At 37.9% G+C, this 26,538-nt stretch overlaps 1 protein-coding gene across 2 annotated transcripts in view; it reads right to left on the reverse strand.

The window, feature by feature from the left end:
• CACNA1D (calcium voltage-gated channel subunit alpha1 D) overlaps positions 1–25,920 on the reverse strand; it is a 277,357-nt gene extending 251,437 nt beyond the window's left edge. For both annotated transcript variants that reach the window (XM_070738512.1, XM_070738513.1), the window contains exons 1-3: positions 25,361–25,920; positions 18,684–19,002; positions 15,426–15,531 (exon numbers count right to left, since the gene is read on the reverse strand). In XM_070738512.1, the coding sequence (XP_070594613.1) occupies positions 15,426–15,531; positions 18,684–19,002; positions 25,361–25,427 (492 nt within the window). In that variant the 5' untranslated portion in view covers positions 25,428–25,920. The remainder of the gene's footprint in view (positions 1–15,425; positions 15,532–18,683; positions 19,003–25,360) is intronic.
• Between the last annotated feature and the right edge of the window lie 618 nt (positions 25,921–26,538).

The raw sequence follows: 26,538 nt of genomic DNA on the forward strand, positions 1-26,538 counted from the left end.
TCCCTTTCTCAGGGAAAACAGTATTTAAATGCATAAAATAAAATACACACCAATTATAGTACAAAGAAAACTAATTATTCTCAGAGCCAGGCCAAATATTGAAATACAGTGTTCCCTCGATTTTCGCGGGGGATGTGTTCCGAGACCACCCGCGAAAGTCGAATTTCCGTGAAGTAGAGATGCGGAAGTAAATACACCATTTTTGGCTATGGACAGTATCACAAGCCATTCCTTAACACTTTAAACCCCTAAATTACCATTTCCCATTCCCTTAACAACCATTTACTCACCATTATTACTGATACTCACCATTGAATAAGACACTTAGTGATCCTGATATTTATAAACATAATTATTTATTAACAATAATTATTTTTTTTGTTATTTATTTGAAAAAATTATTAGTTTGGCGATGACGAATGACGTCATCGGGTGGGAAAAACCGTGGTATAGGGAAAAAACCGCAAAGTATTTTTTAATTAATATTTTTTGAAAAACCGTGGTATAGGCTATTCGCGAAGTTCGAACCCGCAAAAATCGAGGGAACACTGTACAGCAAATATATGCCTAGTTGTATATGTTTTTTAATTTATTAATCCAATAAATAAATCAGTAGTAAGACTACTACCGATTTTAATATTATCATTTATATAGATATATTTACCAAAATTAACAAAATAAATTGAGGTCCAGGGGCTAAAGGTAACAACAGTGTGGAATCTGGACTAGGTTGTTTAATTAAAGCTAATCTGAGCTACATGCAATATATCCTTTGTGGAGTTCTGCAGATTTGATACATCTAAACAAGTAAGTTTGCATTCAGTATTGGCATGCTGAATTGGGGATTTCAGCTCTTTGAAGACAAGGATTTATCTGAAACTTTTACATTGGAACATTTTACACTTAGTATTAGAACAGATTTATACATTGTAAACCGCCACAATTAAAAGGAAATGAGTTCCATCTTTTTTAGGTCTGGAATCTTTTGAGACTTAATTTATTAGCCACTTTTAAAGCAAGTATTTCAATTTCTTTTAATTTGGAAAGTCAAGAGTCTGCATCAGATTCAGAGGCCATGCCCAATTTGGTATTTTAACACCTCGATCCAGAAGACCTTGGGTTTTGCCCTCAGCTATTTTAGCACTATGTCAAAAGGCAATCTCTGCAGGAACTATGCCTCAGTGTAAGCAACCCTCTTAGTTACATTTAAGAGACAAAGTGAAAAACCAGTGCAGATAACTGCATTCAGGTGTGATATGGCATGCTTTTAGCACGGAGCCTTTTATCAAACAAGAAATAATATGCATCACAGATTGAGGTTTCCAAGGAGCTTAGTAGAGCAGCTCAATGTGGAAGTAATTGCAAATCAGGTTTTCCCGCTTCCCCGCCCCCAAATGCTGGGTTATACTGTATATTGTTTGTTCAGCCACCTGCTTATTGGGAAGTAAAGCCTGCAAGGTTGGTGCTAATATCAAGTTAGCTTTTATTTACTCTCCCTGATAGCTACATTTAGTCAGGTTACATTATGGTTCCTATGGGTTTATGGAAACTGTGAGAAGGTAGGTGCTGTTATATTAAGGAAGAACATTGTTTTTTCTGTATTTCTGTGATTCACAAGAAACTTAATCTTTACCCCTTAATATTAAATAATCATCTGGTACTTTGATGCAAAGTTAGTAATTTATTTACAGAATAGAATGTTAGTTAGAATGCATATTGCAAAAATTTATAAAACTTTGTGTGTGAATATATCCATTTTGAGCTAAAACTGAAATGGGGCAAATCATCTTTAGAGATACCCCTTAATAAAGATAATTAAAATAACATCAAAATCCAAGGCAAAGCCATGAATTTAATCTAATTAGACTAATTGGTAGGTTTCTTTATTATGGCATTTTGTAATCAGAAAGGGAAATTTTACCTGATCACATAAACAATTAGCATTGAGATTGGGAGAACTGTAGATGCTTTAGTTTAAAATATTGCCAGAAATATTTTTCACCACTTTTAAATTGCAAACCTGAACTCAAGAAACATTGGATTTTGGGTGACAGCGTACGCTGGTCTAGTGCAAAAATGTTATTAGATTCTGTCTGTTGCTGAATGCTTGTCTAACATAGATCTACCTAGCCTACATTGTGAACATGTCACTGTAACTTCTTTTCAGATATATCTACACTCCTAGTACAGGCCTGCCAGAATATAAGTGGCAGAACTGACTTTGTAACAGAAAAAGAGCAATAATACTAAGTCCTACTGTCCCTAATATCAATATTTTACCTTTGACATTGAATTTGGCCAAGTGCAATTACACACTGAGTTCAACAATCAAAAAGTCTTACAAATCAAAACAACTTACAATTGTGATTGGTAGGTGTCTGTGGGATTGCTATAGAGATTGTTGATTTGGCTGGTAGTGCTACACAAATCTATTTTATCTCACTCAACTTCTGTGCCAAGAAGGTACTGAAAACTAACTGAATTATAAAATCTGAATTAGGCTAAGTGGCCCAGCAATGTGGCATTATCTAATTCCTAAGTATCATAATGTATTTCTCTATATGCACAGAAAAAAGACCAGCAGTCTCCCTCTTTCTCTCCAAGAATAGAGAGGTGCATTGTTCCTTCATCAAGGACCAAAATGGCATACATTTTGTTAACTAAGCCATCTGGCTTCATCACCAGGAATATTTTAAAGTTTCCTTCTTTTCAAGAGCTGAGTTATTTTCTGAAGAAGTCAGTCCTATAGCCTTAGACATCATCTTAAAAGATAAACACATGGCACTATTTAAATAATTGGCCAAATTGTAGATTATAATTTCCATTTCCAGATGACCATTAGATAGCAAGGAAGAGTATTCTGTATCTCTTTATTGCCATCTATCGTTTGTCCGGATTTTACCTGTGAGATTTGATAGCTTTATTATAAGGGGGTTGAAACTGTACTGTACGTGGTAACTCTCTAGGGACTGCAAACTCTTTAGAGGGAGAATCATGATCAGGGTTGTGCAGAGGGAATGGGAAGAAAGCCCAGAGTGAGTTCTGAGAAACGGTACAACCATAGATTTAGCCATCTGTCAAAATCACATTACATTCAGCAGCACTACAACTGGCAGATGGCTTCCTGTTGGCTGATGACTTCCATTCTAATATGTGGTAGAATATCCATCATGCTTGCATCATTGTGGATGTGTACATTTTAATGAAGTTCAGTATCTCTGTTATTTAAATTTCAGACCTTTAAAACTGAATAGCCTTTGTGGAACTAACTGAGCTTGTTTGCTTGCTTGACAATGTTCCATTATCCAACTCGTTAACATTGTCTGTCAGGTTTGCTATCTATTTATATTTATTTATTTATTTATTTTTTATTTTTTAGATTTGTATGCCGCCCCTCTCCGAAGACTCAGGGCGGCTAACAACAATATAAAAAGACAATGTAAACAAATCTAATATTAAAAGCAATCTAAAAAACCCCAATTTAAAGAACCACTCATACATACAAGCATACCATGTATAAATTCTATAAGCCTAGGGGGAAGGGAAATTTCAATTCCCCCATGCCTGACGACAGAGGTGGGTTTTAAGGAGCTTGCGAATGGCAAGGAGGGTGGGGGCAACTCTGATATCTGGGGGGAGCTGATTCCAGAGGGTCGGGGCCGCCACAGAGAAGGCTCTTCTCCTGGGTCCTGCCAAACGACATTGCTTAGTCGACGGGACCCGGCGAAGGCCAACTTTTGTTGTAGTAAAAGACTAACAGTGTAACTCAGTGTTGATAACAGTAAGCCAAAGTCAAAATAGTATACAGGTAGTCCTCAATTTACAACAACAATTGAGCCCAATACTTGTGTTGTTAAGCAAGACAGCCAAGTGAACTTTCTTGCCACAGTTTTTAAGTGAATCACTGCAGTTAAGTTAGTAACATGGTTGTTAAGTGAATCTAGCTTCCCCATTAGCTTTGCTTGTCAGATGGTCACAAAAGGGGATCACTAGACCTGGGGACACAAGGAAACATCATAAATATGAACCACTTGTCAAGCATTTGAATTTTGATCACATGACCATGGGGATGCTGAAAAATGTTTTCAGTGGCATTGTAATTTTGAATAGTCACTAAATGAACAAGTTGAGGACTGGCTGTAATAATGTAACATTTAAGAAAGCTGTAATTCTGGAAAAAGTGAAAGGAAAAGGAAGATGATGAATCTTAGCAAGGTGGATGGACACAGGGTGAACTCAGTTATGGCAGTAATGGGTGCACTACTGAAAGATATGATGGACCAAGTTGGGAATAAATCCTGCTAGAGAAAACCCATCTACATCATCACTAAGACTCCATCGACTTGAAGGCATATAACCAATCTGAAGACTGTATGGTGAAACGTATGCATTGCATAGTGTTATATTTCCTGAAAGTAAAACAGTAACCCTTATTAAATCAATAATTTGATTTATAAGAGGTCCCATAACAAAATATTCATGGGGTGGTGGAAAATAATGGATAGCAAAAGAAGCCAGCAATGGACCTTGATGCAGATGGATGATACAGGAGAAGCACATTTAATATGCCTTATGGAAATCAAAAATTCTCTTATATTTACTTTTCTCTAATACAGTGAAACTAATACTTAAATTCATCTTGGGATAAAATATGCCTGATGAAGATGCTTGTCAATTAATTTGGAAAAAGCAATCAGCTGTTTTCAAAACTGATAACCCTGTGCAAAATAAAAGGGTTTTTTCTCCTGGAGGGAAAAAAACCTTTGGATAACTTGAAGAATTAATTTACACCTATTTATTGTCATTCTGACTAACATTGTTGTCTTATGGCACACAAACAGGGAGCTGCTTCAGGTTTCATTTTGTAATTTTATGGGATACAGTATATGCATATCTAAACACTGAAACAATTACAATTTATAATATATTTGGAACCTGGTCAAACAGTGGCAAGAAAAGAATGTTTTGATATAGCACAGAAGTTATAACCAAGAAAACTGCTGTTCAAATCATAATAACATGAATAATGTATGAAATGTATATGCTGTCTAACTCCTAGTGACTCCGAGTCTCAGATCAGTGACTATTCTTTAGTAAATTGTTATCTGTTTGATGGTATGCTTCCTTCCTACAATCAAAGCTGCTCTATATGAAAAGCATTGAGATAATATTTTTTTAAATGTAGGTGTATTTATTTAAATCAGCTTTGGTGCTATCCAATTCCAGAATGACTCTGGAATAGAATATAAATATATAGTCATGATAAATGCAGTTATGAGTTTCATTGTGCAATATAGCTTAGTTTTAACTTAATAAGAGTAAAAATTCTACTTTGTTTATTTATTGACTGTCATAAAACAATAAACTATAGCAGTAACATACACAATTCCTAGGTTGGCAATTAATCTGTATTATTGAGAAGCAAAACCTTATTAAACAAAATTTACTTTTTAGGCATGTACACAACTGACTTTAAATTCACGTTATTATCAAGGTTATTTCCAGATACATTTTTTACTATAGAATCACCCTGCCTCTTCTATGAAGGGCCAGATCCTGATTATAGTATCTCAAGTTATAATTTTCCAGTTTGCATACTCTTTCTTGTTCTTGTTCTTAACATAGTAGATATCGAAACAGCCCAGGGAGACAGAAAGTACAACAAAAAAGTATTCATTATCACGAACACATTTCACATTAATATAATGCACACAAGAGTTTCTTTGCAAATGGTCTCAGCAGAGCAGAAGTTGAACATCATAGCAACACTCCAAAGTTAATTAGGGTGAGATTTGCCTAAATTCATCTAGGATTTTATGAGTAGGGATTTGAACATCTGTTTCTTGTTTCAGGATCTCAAGTGAATAGTATACATACAGACAATGTATGGTGCTTTAGTACTGGCAGGACTACAGCTCTCATCTTCTGTAAACATTGGCCATGTGAAGGATAGAAGTTGAAATTCAAGATTTCCTGTCCTCACTAGTATCAGCATCGATCCCCAATGTCCTGAATTGAATGGAATGGTTTCTTAAACTGATTTTCTTTTTCAAATAATACCTCCATCAAATAATGAAAAAATATCACTTTGTATATAATAAAAAGGATTATTCTGTATATTATATCATTGAAGCAAGGCACTGATCCAAAATTTTATTTTGCTATAATCAGCATATACCTCAACGCCATAATGCAGCAGCAATTATACCTATCATCCCTCCTGAAGAGCCAAAATTCATGCTCCCTATCATTGTAGATTCCAAGAAACAAAGCTATCCCTTCAAAGCAGAACATAAGGGAGAAATAATAAGTCTTAACAGAAGTCAAGAAAGAACCCAGAGTGAGAAGCACAAAGAAAGATAAGAAGAGGCATTCACTAAAATAATAGAGTTAAACCATATCTGGGAAGAAAGCCAAGGGATATAAAAACAGAAAGGAAAATACCATCAACAATGTTCATTACTTAAGAAGCACCAGTCATTAGATTCTTTGGATTCTTATCTGCATTGTATAAAGGAAGAGAGAAGGGAACAATTCTCAACAGAACTGTGATATGGCATTGTACCAAAGTTCAGGCAGGTGTGGGATCGAATGCTAACTTTCTGAAATCTAATAAAAACCAAGATGATGATGATGATGATGATGATGATGATGATGAGAGTTAATTAACTGTGCAAGTATAAATCTAAAATATCTATGAAATAAAAATATCAATGAAAAAAATACATATCACCTAAAACAAGGTAGGTAGTATCTAATAATATATTGTACTATTATTGTTAAGTCCTCATAGTTACAACCACACTGCCTGCTAGTCCAACCTGATTGGCTCTGATAAGAGCAGCTGGCAAGCAGGAAATTGAAGCCCTATCATTGGTTGAAAGTTTGATGTCTCCAGTATAAAAGGAGCTGTCAAGATGCCTGTTCTCTGTTCTGTTTCTGTAGTGCTGAAATAAAGGTTGCTATTTGCTGTTCACTTCCGAAGTTTGCCTTAGTTCCTGTCAGCTTCACCTACTGATTTAATGTTTGTTTGTTTGTTTGTTTGTTTGTTTGTTTGTTTATTTATTTATTTATTGGATTTGTATGCCGCCCCTCTCCGCGGACTCGGGGCGGCTAACAACAGTAATAAAACAGTATATAACAATAATCCACTACTAAAAACAGTTAAAAATCCATTATATAAAAACCAATCATACATACAGACATACCATGCATAAAATTGTAAAGGCCTAGGGGGAAGTGTATCTCAGCTCCCCCATGCCTGGCGGCAGAGGTGGGTTTTAAGCAGCTTACAAAAGGCAAGGAGGGTGGGGGCAATTCTAATCTCTGGGGGGAGTTGGTTCCAGAGGGCCGAGACCGCCACAGAGAAGGCTCTTCCCCTGGGTCCGGCCAAGCGACATTGTTTGGTTGACAGGATCCAGAGAAGACCCACTGTGGGACCTAACTGGTCGCTGGGATTTGTGCAGTAGAAGGCGGTCCCTGAGATAGTCTGGTCCAGTGCCATGAAGGGCTTTTTAGGTCATAACCAACACTTTGAATTGTGACTTAATGTTATAATAACATTATAATTGTGATTTAATGTTATAATAACATTAAAGAAAAATCAGAAATATAGTTATTCCTGTAACTAATAGCGGGTTCCTAACAGTGCAGTAGGCTGCTCCGTTCTGGTTAGCGGCCACCAGATTGTGCAATTTGCACGTGACCACTCCGTTGCAGGTCCATCGGGCGGCACCAGCTTTTTTCCTGAAATTTTCAGCTTTTTTGCTTCCTGTGCTTGCGCAGAAGAAAAATATCAAGAGGGGATGCTCACACACATGAGATTTTTTGCTTCTGCGCATGCACAGAAGTAAAAGATTGCTGAAATTGTGCGCGCGTGAATGTCTCCCTGTGAGATTCGGTGCATTTTTGCTTCCTGCACATGCACAGAAGCAAAGTCACATGGAGGCACACCCGAATGAAGAGGATGCGCATGCAGCACACCGGTTTGCAGGTAAGTGCAACCCACTAATTACTAGGATGACTGCACAATGATGGTTTGGAATCTCCTACATTTATTAGATTTGTTATTGGTTTTCTCCAGGAGTTTAAGATGGTTGACATAGAAATCTTCCTCCCTTTTATCCCTAAAGCTGAAAGAATGAAATTGGCTCTGAGTTATCCTGTGAGTTTCTCTAGGTCAAGAGTGTCAAACTTGATTTCATTGAGGGCCTCATCAGGGTTGTGTTTGACCTGGGGGGTCCAAGGGGTGTGGATATGGTGGGCGTGGTCAGCTCAATGTCACATGTTGGGGGCATCTGTGGTGATGCTCTGCTAGCAAAAACAGGCTCCCAAGCTCTGTTTTTGGCTGCAATTTATTTTATTTTATTTTATTTATTTTATTTCTATGCCACCCAACTCCCGAAGGACTCTGGGTGGCTTACAACAGGATATAAAATACATTTAAAAACATCATTAAAAAATAAGAAAAAAACAGTTAAAAACCACATATGTACATATTATTCAAGGCCGGACCTCATAAAATTGTGAGATCAACGGACCCAAGTCTGCCAGAAAAGTCAGATTTTCAATGCTTTCCCGAAGGCAAATAGAGTGGGAGCAGTCTGGATCTCAGGGGGTAGTTGGTTCCAGAGAGACAGAGCAGCCACAGAGAAGGCCCTTCCCCATGGGCCCACCAGTCAACACTGTTTAGCTGACAGGACCTGGAAGAGACCATACCAGTCACTGAGAACTATGAGGTAGAAGGCGGCCTCGGAGATAACCTAGCCGTGAGCCATGTAGGGCTTTAAAGGCAATAATAACCAACACCTTGAATTGAGCCCAGAAACTAATAGGCAGCAAGTGCAGCTCGTGGAGGATTGGTGTAATGTGAGTGTACCTAAGTGCACCCACAATCACTCACACAACTGCATTCTGGACCAATGCAATGCTTCCTGCAACCAAAAATGGAGCTCGGGAGTCCATTTTCACTGGCAGTGGCACCATAGGTAGGTCCTTCGCTGTTTCCAGGTTGGCCCTGTGGGCCCGATCTAAGCACTCACAGGCTGAATGGCATTGAGTTTGACAGCCCTGCTCTATCTGAAAGTGAATTGGGGCCTGCTTTTCATCCAGCACCTGAACCTCTACACAAAGGTGGGTTGGCGAATCTTTCCCACATACTGGTGGGTAGAAATGGCTTGGTTGGAAAAAAGAGAAGAGTTCCTCCAAGGTTGTTTTTTGGTCTTCGTGGCAGGCCTGCCTTCTCCTTTCCTCTATTTATAAACATAGTATATGAGTTTTCTCTTTTTTTAAAAAAAATGTTCCCTTTAATAAAAAATCCATCACCTTGAAACTGTCAATATTACAGGCTGACTTTTTCCCTCCTTCCAGCAATGTCACAATAGCACCAGCTGGTTTTTATTTACAACATCACTGCAGCCTTCTTACAACAGTTCTTGTACTATTTATTAATTTTATGGAATGGAATGTCTGACAAACAACTATAGAAGAAAACAGATGATAGGTACTCAGACTGCACCTCCTGAAAAATGTATCAGCAAATAACTAACATGACTCAAACAACTGACCTTCACTATTATTAGATAAAAACAGGATTGTCATTTTAGAAACATATGTCATGACCTTAAATGGATGAAAGATTTCAGTTATGAACATTATCAAAGTCATTCATACTACTGTATGCATGTAATTTGATTAATCTAACCTTTCTTGTAATTTTTTTTAAAACTCTACAATTGGTTGGCTTCCTTTATAGTCCCTTGATTGTCTTTATGGAAAACAGATTAAATTTTAAAGTTTACTGTATAAGCCACCTAAGAAGCCGACATGAATAAAGATGAATATTCTTTAGTAAAGTGAGCAATTCACCATATAATCAATTATATAGCTAGAGCATTGCGTCAGCAAAAACAAAACTTGTTCCTTTTTTTTAAAGTCTTCAGTTATTGTAAAAGACAGTATCATTGATTTGGAATGTAAACCAGGAATTGACAATAAAACAAAATCACAACAATATAAAAGCATTTTTTAATCTTCACGTTACGTAAATCTTTACATTTTTATCATTAAAATCCATAAAATTCCAGTTCATTAACATGTCAATGACTTATCCAGATCCTTTTAAAGTTTAGAATACTAGAAATCCTGCCTTTAAAAATATTTTAGGTAGAAGGTTGTCCAGAGACTATACCACCTAAAAGCCAAATGCAGTTTTATTCTGTAAAAGACTGCACCTCTGATTTAAAGGTATAGGCACAGTCTTTGTATTAAATTTGACAATGTAAATATATGCAGGATTATAACACAGTAATTAAGTACTGACGCACTGCACACACACTGACACACACACACACACAGAGACACAGGGGATAGATCTGTTGCAGCACTCTTTTTTCTAACAAGAAATTGCAGTTTCTAACCATTTTTTTCTCGATTACATTGTGCAAATCCTTATTATCTGTATGTTCCATGAACAGTACTTCCCACACCCTCATTTGCAGTCAATCAAGTTTGCTGTTACATGTTTTGAAAAGAAATTAAAATGCATATTGTTCAAATTAGCTTAATGTTCAAAATAATCACTGAAAAAACATCATTGCCACGAGAGGCTTCAAAATAGGCGAAATGATGGACACAACATTGTGATTCAAGCTCCGCCTTTTTGATTGAAGTCCCATTAATACAGAAAAAGGTGTTCACGCCCCACATCACACTTGCTACCCATGATAATAATTTGTGTACAGCTAAGGTACAATATGAAACATGTATCGGCATCTGTGTTCATATACAGCATTTATAACTGTGTTAAAAATATATATGTACAAACCAAAAAGAACTCACATTTGCTGTTACCAGGAAAACAGTGTAACTCTGAATTTATTTAAACAAAAGATTCTAAGGGCTGAAAGCATGTTTGAAAGAAATAAACACTCAGATAAGAAAAATGGAAGCTTAGTTTTTGCTTAAAAGACATTACATATGAAATCTAAATGTTGTATAAAATGACCTATCCTACTAACACTAAGAAAAATATTTGTTATTTATATAGACTTCTAAACAGACTGAGAGCAAAGATCTGAGTGCTAAAGTTTTAAAAACAAAATAATCCTTTGGGTTAAATAATTGATCCAACACACTGTTCTTCAAGTTTTTATCTTTGGATTTTTTGTATTATACTGAAAAAAATAAACCTATATAAAACATACCAACTTACTGTGTATATATATGCAGCATGGTCTAATAAAACAGGTAACAGATTTAAATGGCTTTTCAACAGTGACTTCTTTCTACAGAAATGTACACAGACATTTTTTCAATAAAACAAACATAAACAATTTTGTACTGACCAGCTTTAAAACATCCCCTATGTACATCTCCCAGATTATTATATGAGAATTTGATAGTCTTTAAAGACCTATGCCATAATAAAATATGAAACAGTTGTCACCCAAATGTTACACTTAAATAATCTAAGAATCAGGTGTATAACAGCTACACAGTAGCCAGATAGTTAGATAAATAGACAGATACAATATAATCTCCAAAAAGCAAGACAATCAATAAAACACGACTATCAACATGTCAAGGATTATTCAAATGTCTAGATTTGAAGTAGCAATCATGTGCCTCCTTCTCCAAATCTGAGCTTCCAAATCCGGATGGCCACTTTATAGCATCAAGCAGAACACTAAATGGATGGTTTGATCATTTGAACTGCTGCAGCTTTACTTTAGATCCTCTCAGTTTTCAACTATCTTCTACATTCTGCATTCAAAAATGAAGGCTTTTCATCTTAAGTTTCCAGAAACAATTCACCGTATAAGAGATACAGTTGTGTCATGTGCCTCTAGTCTGGAACAAGCCTTTGCATTAGTGCCACATCACAGATTTCTGATCACTGAATATTCATAGTTACTTCCATTGTCTCAGGATCATGACTGAATCTAAAGCAAGAGAAGTATGAAATGATTCTGTAGAATTAGAATTCTCTGTATGATTACACACAAATGGAATACTTCTCACAGAGTATTATCCAGAGGTGGGTTCCCGCTGGTTCAGATCAGTTCTTTAGAACCAGTAGCGGGAATTTCCCCCTGCTCACCGAACCAGCAGCGATGGCTGGCTGGACACGCACCTGAACTGGCTATGTCAGCAACACCATAGACGCCTCTTTGCTTTTCATTTCTGCACGCGCACAGAAACTGTTTTTTGCGCAGAATGCATGGATGCACAGAAGCTTGGTTTTCAGCACTGTGAATGCATGTGTGCACAAAGTGTGCATGTCCATGTGGCGCATGAGGAAGCGGACTGGCAGCAAAGTAAGTCAGAACCCAATTATCATAGTCATAATATGATAATGTTGTAATTTTTCCCTCTTTTGTTCAATTGTTCTGGGATACTACCTGCAATTTTTCTTGGCAAGGTTTTTCAGAAATGGTTTGCCCCTTTGTCCCTCCTAGGACTGAGAGAAAATTAATGGCCCAAGGTTTCTAGCTTGATGTCTTAACCACTACAATAAACAAAATGCTAACACGGTACAGTAGGGTATAGGTATAGGTATAGAAGGTATAGCTATAGCAGAAGTGGGTTCCTCCTGGTTCAGACCGGATCACCTGAACTGGTAGCTGCCCCCGGGTTTATACTGACCTTTATTCCTTTGCCAGAAGCACAGCGGATGTGCTATGTTTCAGGCTGATTCCAGCTAATGAGGATGCACGCACAAAATGTTGCAATCCTAACCGGTAGGAAAGGTAAGTAGTACCCACCCCTGAGTTATAGCTATTGGTATAGCTATAGATATAAGATCTGAGCAGGGGGAAGGTCATTGTAATACATCAGCAGCTTGAATTATAGTGGGGAGAACCACAGAGGTATTGGGAGGGGGCAAGAGGAGTCAAATAATGAAAGCAATGTCACAATATTGTAAACACATAAAAAGAGCATAGCAGTACAACATGGCTTTTAATATTTTAACTAACACCTTCAATCCTGCAGCTTTGAAAGCCCAGCATAAAGATAAAAATTTCCAATAGATATATTCATTTAATTAGTTCTGCCATCAATCTTCTCTGTTTCTATGTTTCTACAGGATATTTTTTTTAAAAAACCTGCATATGTCATAATAAAACCATAAATCTCAAATGTTGGGTATCTTTTGCACATACATGACAAATAACAATGCAAATCTAATTTAAAACAACCTATTAAATTCAGTGGAGATTACTACCACCTATGTAGGCATAGTTTATTCATTTTGGTGAAAGGCATGGCCATTTTGTTCTTAGTTGTGCATGGTAGTTATCACACATAATTAGTCTATTTTTCAATTGCCATGATTACCAGCTGAAAATGGCCCAATGGTTCCTTCACAATGTCTAAGCCACATAGGTTTTTTTCTAGCACACTGCAGCCAAAAGAAACTATCAGTTTCCACCTGGAAGACCCAGCAACCTGAAAGCAAGCCATGATACTTCACAACTGTACCTTTGACTCGAGAAGATTCGAGGCAAAATTTCAATGAAACCATGGTTAGCTGCAGGCATATTATATGAATGTACTGAAAGAATGACTTTCTCTTTCTTCAACACAAGTACAAACAATTTCAATAATTCAATACTTTATCTACTGGCAATGATTTCAGCCAAAAATCTCTTTATCCCCTAACTCATATTTTATCTCTTGGCAAATAAAGCCTCATATTTCAGTCTGAATCAGCAAAATTCCATTAAGAGTTGCCAGAAATAACAATATACATATATTAACTTTAAAATTTTCATATTTTTTCTTTTTCTTTATACAATACAGTATCATGTCATTTTATCTAAAAACACAAAGAAAACCCTTCTTTTGTCTTATACCTATAAATAAAACTTTAAAAATTCATCATTGAATCTTAACCCAAAAAATCCATTAGCAGCTATTGAAACAACATATTAAATATTAATATTTAATCCCTTAAAATGATATCCCACAAATTAATTTAGCATCTTCTTTTTATCTCCCCTCGATTTTAATACCATAAATTATTATTTTCTTTAAAAATACAACAAAATTCTATTCTTCCCATTTCAAATCTCCTAGCAAATCCTAAGAGTCTTATGGTTGAGTTCTAGTCAAGAAAAACAAGTTAATAACTCTTAGAAAAACAATTTAACCTTCATCAAATAAATCAACTTTATTAACTTTGGTTTTCAAGGTCTTAATCATTCCTTTCAGTAATATCCCAAAAGCTGATTTCTTCTTCCTCTTCTTTTCCTCAAGAATTCTTTCACAAGTATAACATATCTCTTTTGAAAATCCAAAGTAAGAATATTGTCCAAGTCACTTTTCTAAGTTAAAATCCATGTATACAAGGCACTCTTATGATTTATTTGTGTGTCCCTACTAACTATTAAAATTTTAGCCTGTTTAACTTGTAAGTCCTATTCTATATAATCTTTTGTCAATATCACACTCATATCCTGTCAATTTTATATCTATATTTAAAACAGCCTGTTTTTTCAGTCATATTGTCTTCTCTCAATTCTTTTTAAGCCAGTTTTTATTGCCTCAGACAATATGCTCAATGTATATTGTTCCCAAATATACTTAAATTCTTCTAGAATGAATTTATGTGTGTGCTTTTTTTGTCTTCTATTTATTTTCCTTTTTTCCTTTTCCCTTAGCAATTCCTTCCTTCCTTCCTTCCTTCCTTTCTTTCTGCGCTTATTTTTTATTTTTAATATTTTCTTCAGTTTATCTTAATTTTATTTCAATAAAAATATTATGAGTGCTTCCAAAACTGATGCAACTGATGTTGGGAAAAATGTTTTTCCTTCAAGACTTTTCTGATAAATGAGAAACTATCCTTTCATGATTAAAAAAACAATTTCCGCTAACAGAAGCCAAGTTATAATTTTAACATGCATCTACTTATATGAATTCCTCCCTGCTAACACACTTCCTTTTAAGGAGCAGCATTCTTCCGAATGTAACCGACATCTGATTATCTGGTTAGGAAGACAATTATATATGAAAATTATTTTCTGGAATATTATTCCTGCCTTGAAAATATATTCAATATTTTCTATTGATAGCAAGGAAACCATCAAAACAAAGTGAATAGAGAAATAAAAGTTCATGTGACAGCCAGATATAAAAGAACAGAGAACACTGACACAGCAAACAGCATGTAAAATTAAACAGCAGCCACCTATAAATCCAATTACCATTTTCCTGGTAATGCATCTCATTGTTTTAGAAACCAGAATATGCCTATCAGACTTTTCAATCAAAGTAATAAATTCAATGTTTAAATGTTGAATCACTTTTTTCACCTGACTCCACAAACAATTCTTTTTAACTTTTAAGAGCCACCTGAGCAAATTCAAAAAACATTTTAAATATTTAAAAGACAGTTTAAAGATGAAGGTAGAAATGCTACTTACCAAATCATGGTTTGTTGAATTAGAATCATCTTCTGGAAATGGGATGTAAACAGCTAAGGCCACACAATTGGCAAAAATAGCCAGTAATATAAATATGTCAAACGGTCTTAAAGATCTTGTTAAGGAACATTCAGTTGTAAGACATAGAAATATCTGTCACAGTACTATTTTGTGTTAATTTTTGCACTATATACAAGAAATGTTTTTCTGAAGTTAAATTGGCATGCTCCTGTCATTTTGTTTGGTTTTGTGATTGATAATAGTGACAGCTATCTTCCATAGACAATTATGTTCCCATGTTGGATTGTCTTTGAGCACTTAATAGCTTTTCAGTGTCTTTATTGCTACACATTACATTTTTTTATAGTAGAATTATTAAAAATAGATCTAAGTTGTATATGTTTATAAAATCAGTAATGCTTAAAATGTTTTCAAATAATTTTGCTACTCCATGTCCATCAATGCTTACCACTAGTACTAAAGGAACTCAAGTACAAGTAACAGTATAATAACATGCCAGAGTTGTCTATATTTCTGCCTATTTACCCACACATTTATTGGATTTAAGTGTCCATAGTTTCCATTAAAGAAGTGCTTTCCAAACACCTCCTTGAAAGCCTATCTGGTTACTACTTTATTTCAAGAAATCACATCAAAGTAACTAGAGGCTGATCATCCTCCATTCTGAATATTGTTACTTGACTTCAAATTCTTAAAATTAGTCCTTCAAATACTTTGAAAATTGCAAAGAGTAATGGATGAGTAAATGATATCATGTGCATTGTGACATCATCATGGAAATGACTCATATTGTGATGACATAAAACCAATATGAAATATACAAAGTAGATCATTTCTATAACAATGTCACAATGGATTGACATTGTTTGCTCTTCCATCCCTATTTGCAATCTCTAGCATCCCTATTTGCAATCTCTAGTTAAATACTGAGTGAATTTTGGAGACATTTGTCCAGTAAAATCACTCAAATTTAAGAGGAGATGGACTCTATCTAGATAATGACAATAGAAATGACTGACCCTTCATCCTGGGAAGCTATATTTGAATTATTTAAGCCTGCCAATCTTGAGGAAGCAGAGAGGGCTTTCTATAGTATTACTACCATAAATTCTCATTTAGAGAATTTAACCATGGTTAAATTTAACCATGGTTGGTTAATATTTCCCATGAAGTGGCAAGAAGCTGGATTTGAACAGTAATCAATAACTCTTTGAGTGAAGGTGTTCCTATCACTTTAAGAAACCTTCATACAATCTGGAATAATCTTGGTAGCCATCACTGGTAGCCTTGTAATCTAGATAGCATAAAGGTAGCAAATTATATGCATTTCCTGATTTTCAATCTAATTGCCAAATATTGAGGATTATATTTTGGGTGAGGGAGGGTTAATTTTGGGAAGATGTTTCATTTTATGATCAAATTATTAGCCTCCTAGAATCCATGGGATTGGGCAGCATACAATGACATAAATAAATAAATGTTCATTGTCCCAAAATATGCCCAATAAATGCTGCCTCAGTAGAAACAATATCCAACTATAATATAAAGTACATTGGGTTAAATCCAAAAGTTCCATTCCACTGATGGAAGTGATCCTTCTTCCAAAGAATTTTTGTAACAATTCCAATTTGTGTACACCAATTTTACATATGCACAAAGTGATGAGTTTTTAAAGGAGAACAATCTAAGAAAAAGCTATGTCACTTAAATAACAAAACGTTACCAATATTTTATGAAAGAATGAAGTTCATGTACAAAATTCCACTGAAAACTCAACACTGATTGAATGTATGCATTAATTTAAATGAAATTAGAAACATAAATGGTATTATTTACACTTCTTCTAAGAAGTAATTACCACTTATTTAATGGGAGTTACTGCCAGTTCATTGGACATAAGAAACATTAGCTTGGAATGGCTCATACTGAGCCTAACTTAATTAAGAAGGGAAGGGTAATTTATCATATTTATAACCCACATATTCCAACAAGTCTACTATTGCAGCAAACAATAAAAATTGAAACATTGCTTAAGAAATCCAAAAATATTTTTTTCAAGCTTTACAATAGACTATAAAAGCTGTATATTACAACACCCAACAAAACAGTGTTTAATGTAAAATATAAAAATATCAAAAGAAAAATCAGCCATATTATTTTTAAAAAGCTACTATAAAAGGAACAAGGAGTGGAAATAAGTTTTTAGACTCTTAAAAGAAAACAGATTAGGGAGGATTCTAGACTTCATTTGTTCATGAGCTCCATACTGATGGCTCCATTACTGAGAAAGCTTTTCCTAGTCAAGGTTGACCAGTCAGTACCTGCAATAAACCCTTTAAGGACAATATGATTTCAGTCTGGCAAAAGATGCTGTCATACTGTGCCAAGGAAAATCAGCACTTCCAATAGCATATCATTTCTTCAAGGAGAAGAAACACCATCTAGTGCAGCTAAGATATCATCCATACCATTAAAAAGGGGGGGAAATGGATACAGGCATCCTGCATGGCACCCAGTCCTACACTTTCTTGCAATCCCTCCTAGCAGTATGTTAAAAAGCATGAGGGACAGAATAAAAACTGTATAATAATGCCAACACTTCCCAAAAGCAGCCAAGGACACCACAATGAACCATATGAAAACCTGCCAAAGCATCCAGGATCAGAAGAAAAGATGTATTATCTTTGTCACATTCTATCAACACATTGTCCATAAAGGTGACTGCACTGTCTCTGTGCTCTACTTGGGCCTGAAATCCAACTAAAACAGATTCAATGGATCAGTTTCAATTAAACATGACTATGCTACCCAGCTATCACTTGCTCAGTCCTGTTGACTAGAAGTGACAAACTCAAAAACATCCATAGAAACTGTACCTCCCCCACTCATCTTCACAGCTATAGCACTACCTCCTCGCTGAAGAAGACCCTAAGCATCAAGCTTAAAGGGAGACCCAAGTATCTCCCTTAAAAGATTCCAGAGCAGCATCTGAATATCTAAAGTATATGAACTCATCAACATCCTGCCCATGTCTACAGGAAGGACTTACTTTTCACCACAATTTATTCATGATAACTTGCAGTTTGCCCAGGTTGACGTTTCTCTAAACAACCACTATAAAGTACTAAGTGCTACTGCATTTCTTCCATTCTAGACAGTGAGCCTAAGTGTGTCTTTCTGATATGATGTTCACAGAGAACAGGCAGGAGATACAACAAAATTCCAGTGAAAGGATACTTCCATTCTACTATACTAATGCAGGCTCTTCGGATTGGGTTATTGAGGGATAGACAGAAAAGAGCACGGGCAGGCCGACTATTAGATGTATTACCCTGTTTTTTGCTCTTGGCATATTGCTGACGCTTTCTTTGGGACAAAGATCCTACAGGTTGAGCTGGGGTGGTGCTCATGCCTTGGGCAGCCTTAGCTTGTCTAGCAGCATCAATTGCAGCTTGCCAAGATAGCACCGTTTGCTTGGTAGGTGCTGAATTGTTCGGCTGGAGTGCTGGGCTGTCACCAGGAAGAGGAATTCTGGTGCTATTTGCATAGCTTGCTTCTGTGGAAAAACAAAAGAGAAGAAGAAAATTAATTTGCCTTTTTCTGAAACAATCCGGTTCTTTCAAACTTCTTGAAAAGACTTAGGTTTTGATAAAATTTGAGGCCTTTTCTACTGAAATTTCTACTGAAATTAAAAGATTCAGGAAACAGCATCACATGTATCTGTATCTAATGCTAGATACATCTTTAAGAAGCTGAATATCATCTATTTTAAAAGCAAGAGGAGAAACATTCCAATTACTTCCTTCCTTGGATTGTTAAGTATTCTTTGTGTTAGAATCAAAAAGTCAATCCAATCCATCCTGCTCAGCACATGGATTCAAAAAAAGAAGTATCCAATTAAAGGGCTGTTCCCTTGCTCTGAATATATGAGCAAGCATTAGATATTCACTGGTGTGTAATATTTATATTACTATGGAAACTCAAATGAAATAGCCAACAAGAAACATTCTGCTAGAAACATGGTCTGCAATATTCTTAAATATATTCGATTATTAAACGATACTGCCATAGAAACCATAGAAGGCAGTTAATAGTGAACACTTGTTCCACTGATTTGCACTCCTGCCACCATTGAACTCTGGATTCACTAATCTTGCTTACCCACCCACCCGTGCACTTTGGTTGGCATTGTTTCTGGTTGCCTGTTCTTTTTTCAATGTCTTTTCTTTGGCCTCCAAAACACAATATGAATTCAGAATCTGACACAGTCGCTCTACATCTCAACTTTAGGAAAGGGATAGGAGCTTGCCTCTTCACATTGCATTTTGAAGGTTGGCTTTCTTCCTTTATTCCTTCCTTCCTTCCTTCATTTATTTATTTTCTATGCCGCCGTTCTCGAGGCAAGGCAGGGCAGCGTACAATATTAATATAACAATATATAAGAAATCTAATACAGTATCTCTAAAATATGAAAATTAGCTAAGAACATTTTTTTTAAAAAACCCATGAACACTCACATACATTCATCTAATCCAATCCAATCCTATCTCATATCGGCCGGAGACAGTCTCATCACTAACAGCCCCCATGCCTGCTGGCAAAGGTGGGTTTTTAAGGCTTTGCGAAAGACCAGGAGGGAGGGGGTGGTATGTATCTCTGGAGGGAATTCATTCCATAGGGCCGGGACCACCACAGAGAAGGCTCTTCCCCTAGGCCCCGCCAGTCAACATTGTCTGGCCGACGGGACCTGGAGAAAGCCGATTCTTTGGGACCTAATTGGTGGCTGGGATACATAAGGATACATGAGGCAGCACAGTAAATTAGGAAGGGTAAACTCAAAACCAAGTGAAAAAACAATCAACGACATAGGAGAAACAATAACTGAGATGACTAAGTTTGTAAATCCGTGACCGTGAGTTACAAAATGCCAATTATTAAGACAGATGGGGGATGTTAAAACATAACTATGAGATGGAATACAGATTTCATCCACATTGCAGTACTGTCCTGCGTACAATATTTCACTTTCCTGCCCTATTTATAACAAAATGGCAACTACAGGGCAGAAAACAAAGGCACTTCAAAGAATTATGAGATCATAAAGGAGCTCCCACTTGGCTGTTCCTGCTAGTTAAGCAACTGAAGAAATCAAAGAAGCTAATTCTGCACTTAGTTTAGCCCAGTGTGTTACATGTGATCTGGAAATTGCCTCATTTCTTTCTAACAAATCAGACTTAGAAACCAAAAACAAAACATAGGTAGTCCCCAACATACGATCACAATTGAACCCAAAGTTTATGTTGCTAAGTGAGAGAGTTGCTAAATGAATTTTGCCCCCATTTTACAACCTTTCTTGCATCAGCTGTCAAGTAGATGACTGCAGTTGTTAAATTAATAACAGGGTTGTTAAATGAATCCGGTTTCTCCTACTGATTTGCTTGTCAGAAGATTGCAAAAGATGATCACATGACTCCTGGACTGTGCAACCATCATATAGATGAATGAGTTGTCAGGCAGGTGAATTTTGATCACATGACCACAAGGTTACTGCAACAGTCATATGTGTGAAAAACAGTCATGGGTCACTTTTTTTTCCAGTGTCATTTAACTTTGAACAGTCACTAAATAAACTGTTGTAAGTTGAGGACTTATAACGTATGGCTTCCAGTTTGGGGCTGTCAAAATTCCTGGATCATAGTTTATAGTAACAAATTGCAAGTTAGCAGAAAATCTTGGCAGCAATTATAGAGTGATAGACCTTATTGATATGCTCATATATGATCTTCCAGAATTTCTTCTGAACTCTATCATGCATGTAACATGACAGACAGACAGAAAGAAAAAAGGAAAGAAAGAACAGAGGGAGGAAAAAGGAAGGAGACTGAAATTTGTTTCTTTCTCTTCCCTCCCTTCTTAGAGATACTTGATTTTTAAGATTAATACTCCGAGTGTAGCTGAGTCTGGAAAATAATTCCACCCAAACATGATTTAACAGAGAACAGAAGACCAAAGTTAGGAACATTAATTTGGGAGAGGGAGGGGAGTTATATGAAGTTTTAAAACTATTATTTTGAACAACCCTATATTTAAGAACAAATTACTTTTATTTATTTTGTTTTTAGCTTATCCTTCTCCAGAAGTGTAAAACATCCTGGATTACTGAATCTCTGGGCAATTGGCTGATCATAAAGAAAAACATTTATAAATCAAGTTATTTTCCTGCTCTATTTTATATCCATAAAAATATTGGAAGATACCAAATATGTGCAGATCTGAGCCTGCACCAGCCTGTTCGTAGTTCAACGCTCAAACCATTATCCCACTTTAATGTCTAATGCCAGAATGAGTATTTTCAGCTGAGAGATGGATAGAAACACAGAATTGTCTCAAAGATGTGAAGAGAGATGTTCTTCCATGTGTGTGCAGTGAAGATGTTTGGTGTTGCTGTATAAATAAGGTTGCTGCTATATATTTGAAAGGGAGTCAGTCTCTGGACAAATCATATGTCCAGTGAGCACAACCCACCTACCATTTCCTGAGAGTGTGTCATCTTCAACCCGGCCCTATTCAATGCAACTTCCAGCCATGTTTTCTGGATTTGTCTCAAAAACTGTTTTATATGCTGCCTAGTTTGCATGCTTTAAAAAGCAAGACCCTTCTTCTACAACCAGCTGTTGTGGCCCTTTTTGAGGATGTACTTCCAATCACTGTTTTTGTTGCTCACGTTGTCATTTTCTTTAACAAGTTCACAAGTGAAAGGCTGAAAAGCTGGACTTGCTCCTCCTTCCCTTCCATTTATCAATGGAATTGAGCAAGTTTAAACTACAGTACTTTGTTTTTGTCTCTGCAAGTTTAAACTACTTTGTTTCTGCCACTTTTCCCTTCTATCCAAATAGTGACATGAAAATTGTAAAATTTATTTTTTAGGCTCCAAACTGGTTGGTCGCCAGGAGGACCAGAGGTTTTAGTCTCCTGAGCTTTTGGACTTGTTCTGGAGCCCATCCTCAGAGTACTTCTCTCACTGGAATGGGTGGGTTTTGGTTTTGTTTTTTTACATGGTAGTGGTGGGGCTGGCCACAGGCAAAAAAAGGGGGACCCATCAATCAGAGGTTGTGGTAACAAACAGTCTAGACCAAATATAAGCCATCACCATGGCCAAAGCACTGCATGGGTTAAGATAGGGTTGTCTTAATCCACATTCATTTCTAGCCAAATTACAAGCACAACACAAGCAGTTAAAAACTGGTGTTAAAAAAAATAAGAAAGAAAAGAAACATCCTGAGTCTTGTGAATAAAATCTGTAAATGTACGTGGTTAATTCTTTGAATATGTAATACATATTATGACTCCACTTGTGGCCTGTGGTTTGGCGTACATCCACAAAACACTTTTCTGTGTTTTGAATTCTTGTTCATATTTTCTGGATTTAGAGTCGACAATAGTAACTGTGGAGAACTTATGTTACTGTGCATTGATCTACCCCTAGTCAAAGCACTATAGAAACAGTTACAGTAAACTAATTCTTGAACTGTTAAATACATTTTGAAGTTAGTAATACAAAACCGGGGATATACAAACTCTGAGCTAAGATAAGAAAAACGTAGAAGGAAGCCTTTCAAAGTGTTAATGCATAGTATAAAACCATATAGAAGCTTAAAACAACATTTGGGACTAGCAGCTCAGTCATTAAGTTTTTAAATGACGTGGTCTCTGTGAACTGTGCTTATGATCTTCAACTTTTCTTTTCTTTACAGAAATGCAAAGGTCATAAATACGAAGACTGGTCATAAAGTTATTTTTTCATCACTGCTAATAGTTGCAAATGAGTAGGAACTGTACTGCACTACAATTAAGGACCATGTTGAAAGTGAGATTTTTCATCTTATCTCTATGGTTGATCTTACCAATAGTTTACTAATATCATCTTTTAAATATTTTTACCAATTATTTATATGCTGCCTCTCACCCAAAACATTTCCAGATACTGTATTTATAAAATTAAAAATACATTTAATCATAATAAATAAATAGAGAGATACGTGGACTAAAATAAAGTAATAAACATATCATACAAAAGTTGTCATAGCTGAACCATAATGTCTTCAGTCACTGTCTTAATTTGGCTTTTCTGTGGCATTTCACTTAAGATACTTCTGCAAGTGGCTTGCCACTGAACTTCAAAAAATCCTACGTAAGATACTTAAAACACCCAATCATAATGAAATGAGATAATTATAAACTGACATAAACTGACATAATTATAAATTCAGAAGGATTCTCAAAGTTGCAAAGGAGAAACGACAAACTATGTAAGGGAGCTTTCGCACTTGAAATAAATAAATATGTATGTATGTATGTATGTATGTATGTATGTATGTATGTATATACCTATACACATACATATTCCCACCAAATGGACAAGAAGCCCTTCTAAACAAGCTCTAAATTTCAGCTTTCATGTGGAGAAAACTGATGGAAAGACATACAACAAATTTGAGCCTTTGTCAGAAATTATTTCCAAATGGTGACCAATGAAAATTACGGTAGTCACAATGTAGAAATAGAAAGACTTTCCTTTGCAAATATCACTTCCCCTTCTATCAGTTCAATAATAATAATTAAAAAGAGCTGCAACTCCTTTCCATATTATAGGGATAAGAACCAAGTACTGTATTATCTTTTAGTGATGTTCCTCCCCTCCAGAGCTACATGCAAGTAGGCACACATCCAAAGAGAGGTGAAGGAGGAGAGCGGGAGGGGGGAGAGGAGGGGGGATGTTTAAGATGGCTCCCTTAATGTGCAGCTGAGTAAAGGTAGCTCTGGGAAGTGGAGGGCATCTTTTACTGACCAAGAAACTATCATGAATCTCTCTCAGGGATCTCTTGAGAGCAATCCAAGGGGGGGATAGAGAGCAGACAGGGCTGCAACAAGACCAGGTTATTCAAGTAGCAGAGCGCCCCCGTGGCCTGTGAATCACTCCACAGGAGAGCAAACGCCCGGTCAGATCCACCCGACAATGGTTTCTCCTGAAATCGTTTCATCATTTCTTCCAACCTCCCACCCCCATTTTCCACTTATGGATTGGGTTTCTTTATTTGGCTACTTCTGGGCCAGGGAAGAAGGGAGCAGAGACCCTCCCCGCCCCATTCCCCTTCCTTTGCAAGGCACTTCTGAAAGTGAAGCAGGTGGGCTCCCGAGGGAGTAGCTTTTTTTTTTTTTTGCCACACGCGCGCGCACACACGCACACACTTTCTTAAAGCCGCCTGTCAACTCAAGCAGGATGAATCATTTCCAACGCAGCTCCGGGTAGCCGGGAGAGGGAGGCGAGGCGGCGGCGGCAGCAAACAGCGGCGACTCCCTGTTCGCCAAGGGGAGGAATACACACGAAACCCGCGCGCCTCCTTTTCCTTTGGCAAAGCGGGAGTGGAGGAGGCTGGGCGGACTTTTCTTTAAAGATAACCTCGCCAAACCCCTCCGGTCATCCCGAGCGCTCGACAATATATGTGTGTGTGTGTAGCGTGACCCGGGAGCCACCACCGCCACCAAACGCCGAAGGAAAATTGTCCTCGCTTCGCCCTCCCATCCTCAGCGCAGCCTTGAAGGGGGAAAAAGCGGAGGGGGGGGGCGCGGCAGACGTGTCAAATCAGTGCAAGGCGCTCAGAGGAGAAAGGCGGCAAGGGTTGTGAGGGCAGCGTCGCTTGTGGCGCGGCTCGGAAGCTCGCCGTAACCCCTGACCTCCTCCCTCGATCCCTCGGCTTCCTTGCTCTCGCTTTTAATCCACTCCCGCGACCCCCTTTCTTTTAATCCACCGCACTACCGGTTTTCCCCAATCCGGTGCCACTTAATCCCGCACGACGCCAGCGGCGTTTGTTGCTTTCCCGCGGAGGGAGCTCGGCTCCGGCAGCTCTACTTACCTTCAGGGAATTGCTGCTGCTGCTGCTGCTGCTGCTGCTGTTGGAGCAGCAGCTGTTGGGGCAGCATGGTCACTTTTGTCGGGGGAGCCCCGAGGCGCGGGAGCGCTCCTTCCTCTGCTCTTCCGAAGCGGGTGGGCGAGGATGGTTCTCCCCCTCCCCTTTTCGCCCCAGTCCCTTTCCCTTGACCCGGGGTCGCCCGCTATCCGGCGGTCCTCATGCTGGTGGTGCGGGCTGGCAAGAGGCGAAGGCTGGGGATCGCTGGGTCTACCACCGCCGCCGCCGCCGCTGCTGGGTCTTCCCCTCTGCCGTCGCCGCCTCCTCCACCGCCGCCTGCGAACCTCTTCGAGTTGGGGCCAACATGACACTCACATCCGGGTGACACGGGCGCCCTCCATCCCTAGCAACCCGCCGCCGCCGCCACAGCTTGCGCCCTCCGTCCCCGGCTGCCGCCTCTCTCCTCCCGCAGCCGCTGCCTAGCTGGCTCCCCGCACAATCGCGGCCGCCGGGTTAACTCTCTTGCGCCTGCCGTCGCTGCTGCTGCCGCTGCCGCCACCTGCTGCTCAGGGAGGAGGAGGAAGAGGAGAAAGAGGAGGAGCGCGAGGAGGCTGGCCGGGCGAGCGCGGCCGAGGGGAAAAGGCTGCGCACGACGGGCAGGCTCACCGCGAACTCCCAACCCGACCCCGCAAATGGGAAAAGTGCGCGCCGCGGCGGCCTTAACCCCTCCCTTCCCGACGCCGCTTCGAAAACGCTTCGGCAGGAGAGACTTTAAAGGCTGCGCCGAAGCCCCGCCCACGGGCATGCAAATTACTTCGACATGCAAATGACCTGACCCCTGGGTGCTCTGATGCCAAAAGAGCTACATTTAGTAATGAGCCTCTGGTCCCCTATAATAGGGACCGCTAGGAAAATACACCAAGAACTTGGCTCCTTCCTGCTTGATAATTTCCAGAATTGTAACTTCTATGTGAAACAGCGTGGGAATTCTTCGCCTTAGAATATAAGACAGCACTGTTCTCACAGGGAAAGGGGAAAAGAAGCTGAAGACGCTTCTTGGGTGAGAAGCAAAATGTGGTCAAAGGAAAACCAATAAAGTCCAATTATCTCATGAGAAAAAGAAAAAAAGCAGCACCTTTGAGTTTTCCCAAAGGAGATTGATAATATGCTACTGTAATGTATAT

Source organism: Erythrolamprus reginae, chromosome 2, assembly GCF_031021105.1.
Source record: "Erythrolamprus reginae isolate rEryReg1 chromosome 2, rEryReg1.hap1, whole genome shotgun sequence".
NCBI classification, from domain to species: Eukaryota; Metazoa; Chordata; class Lepidosauria; order Squamata; family Dipsadidae; genus Erythrolamprus; species Erythrolamprus reginae.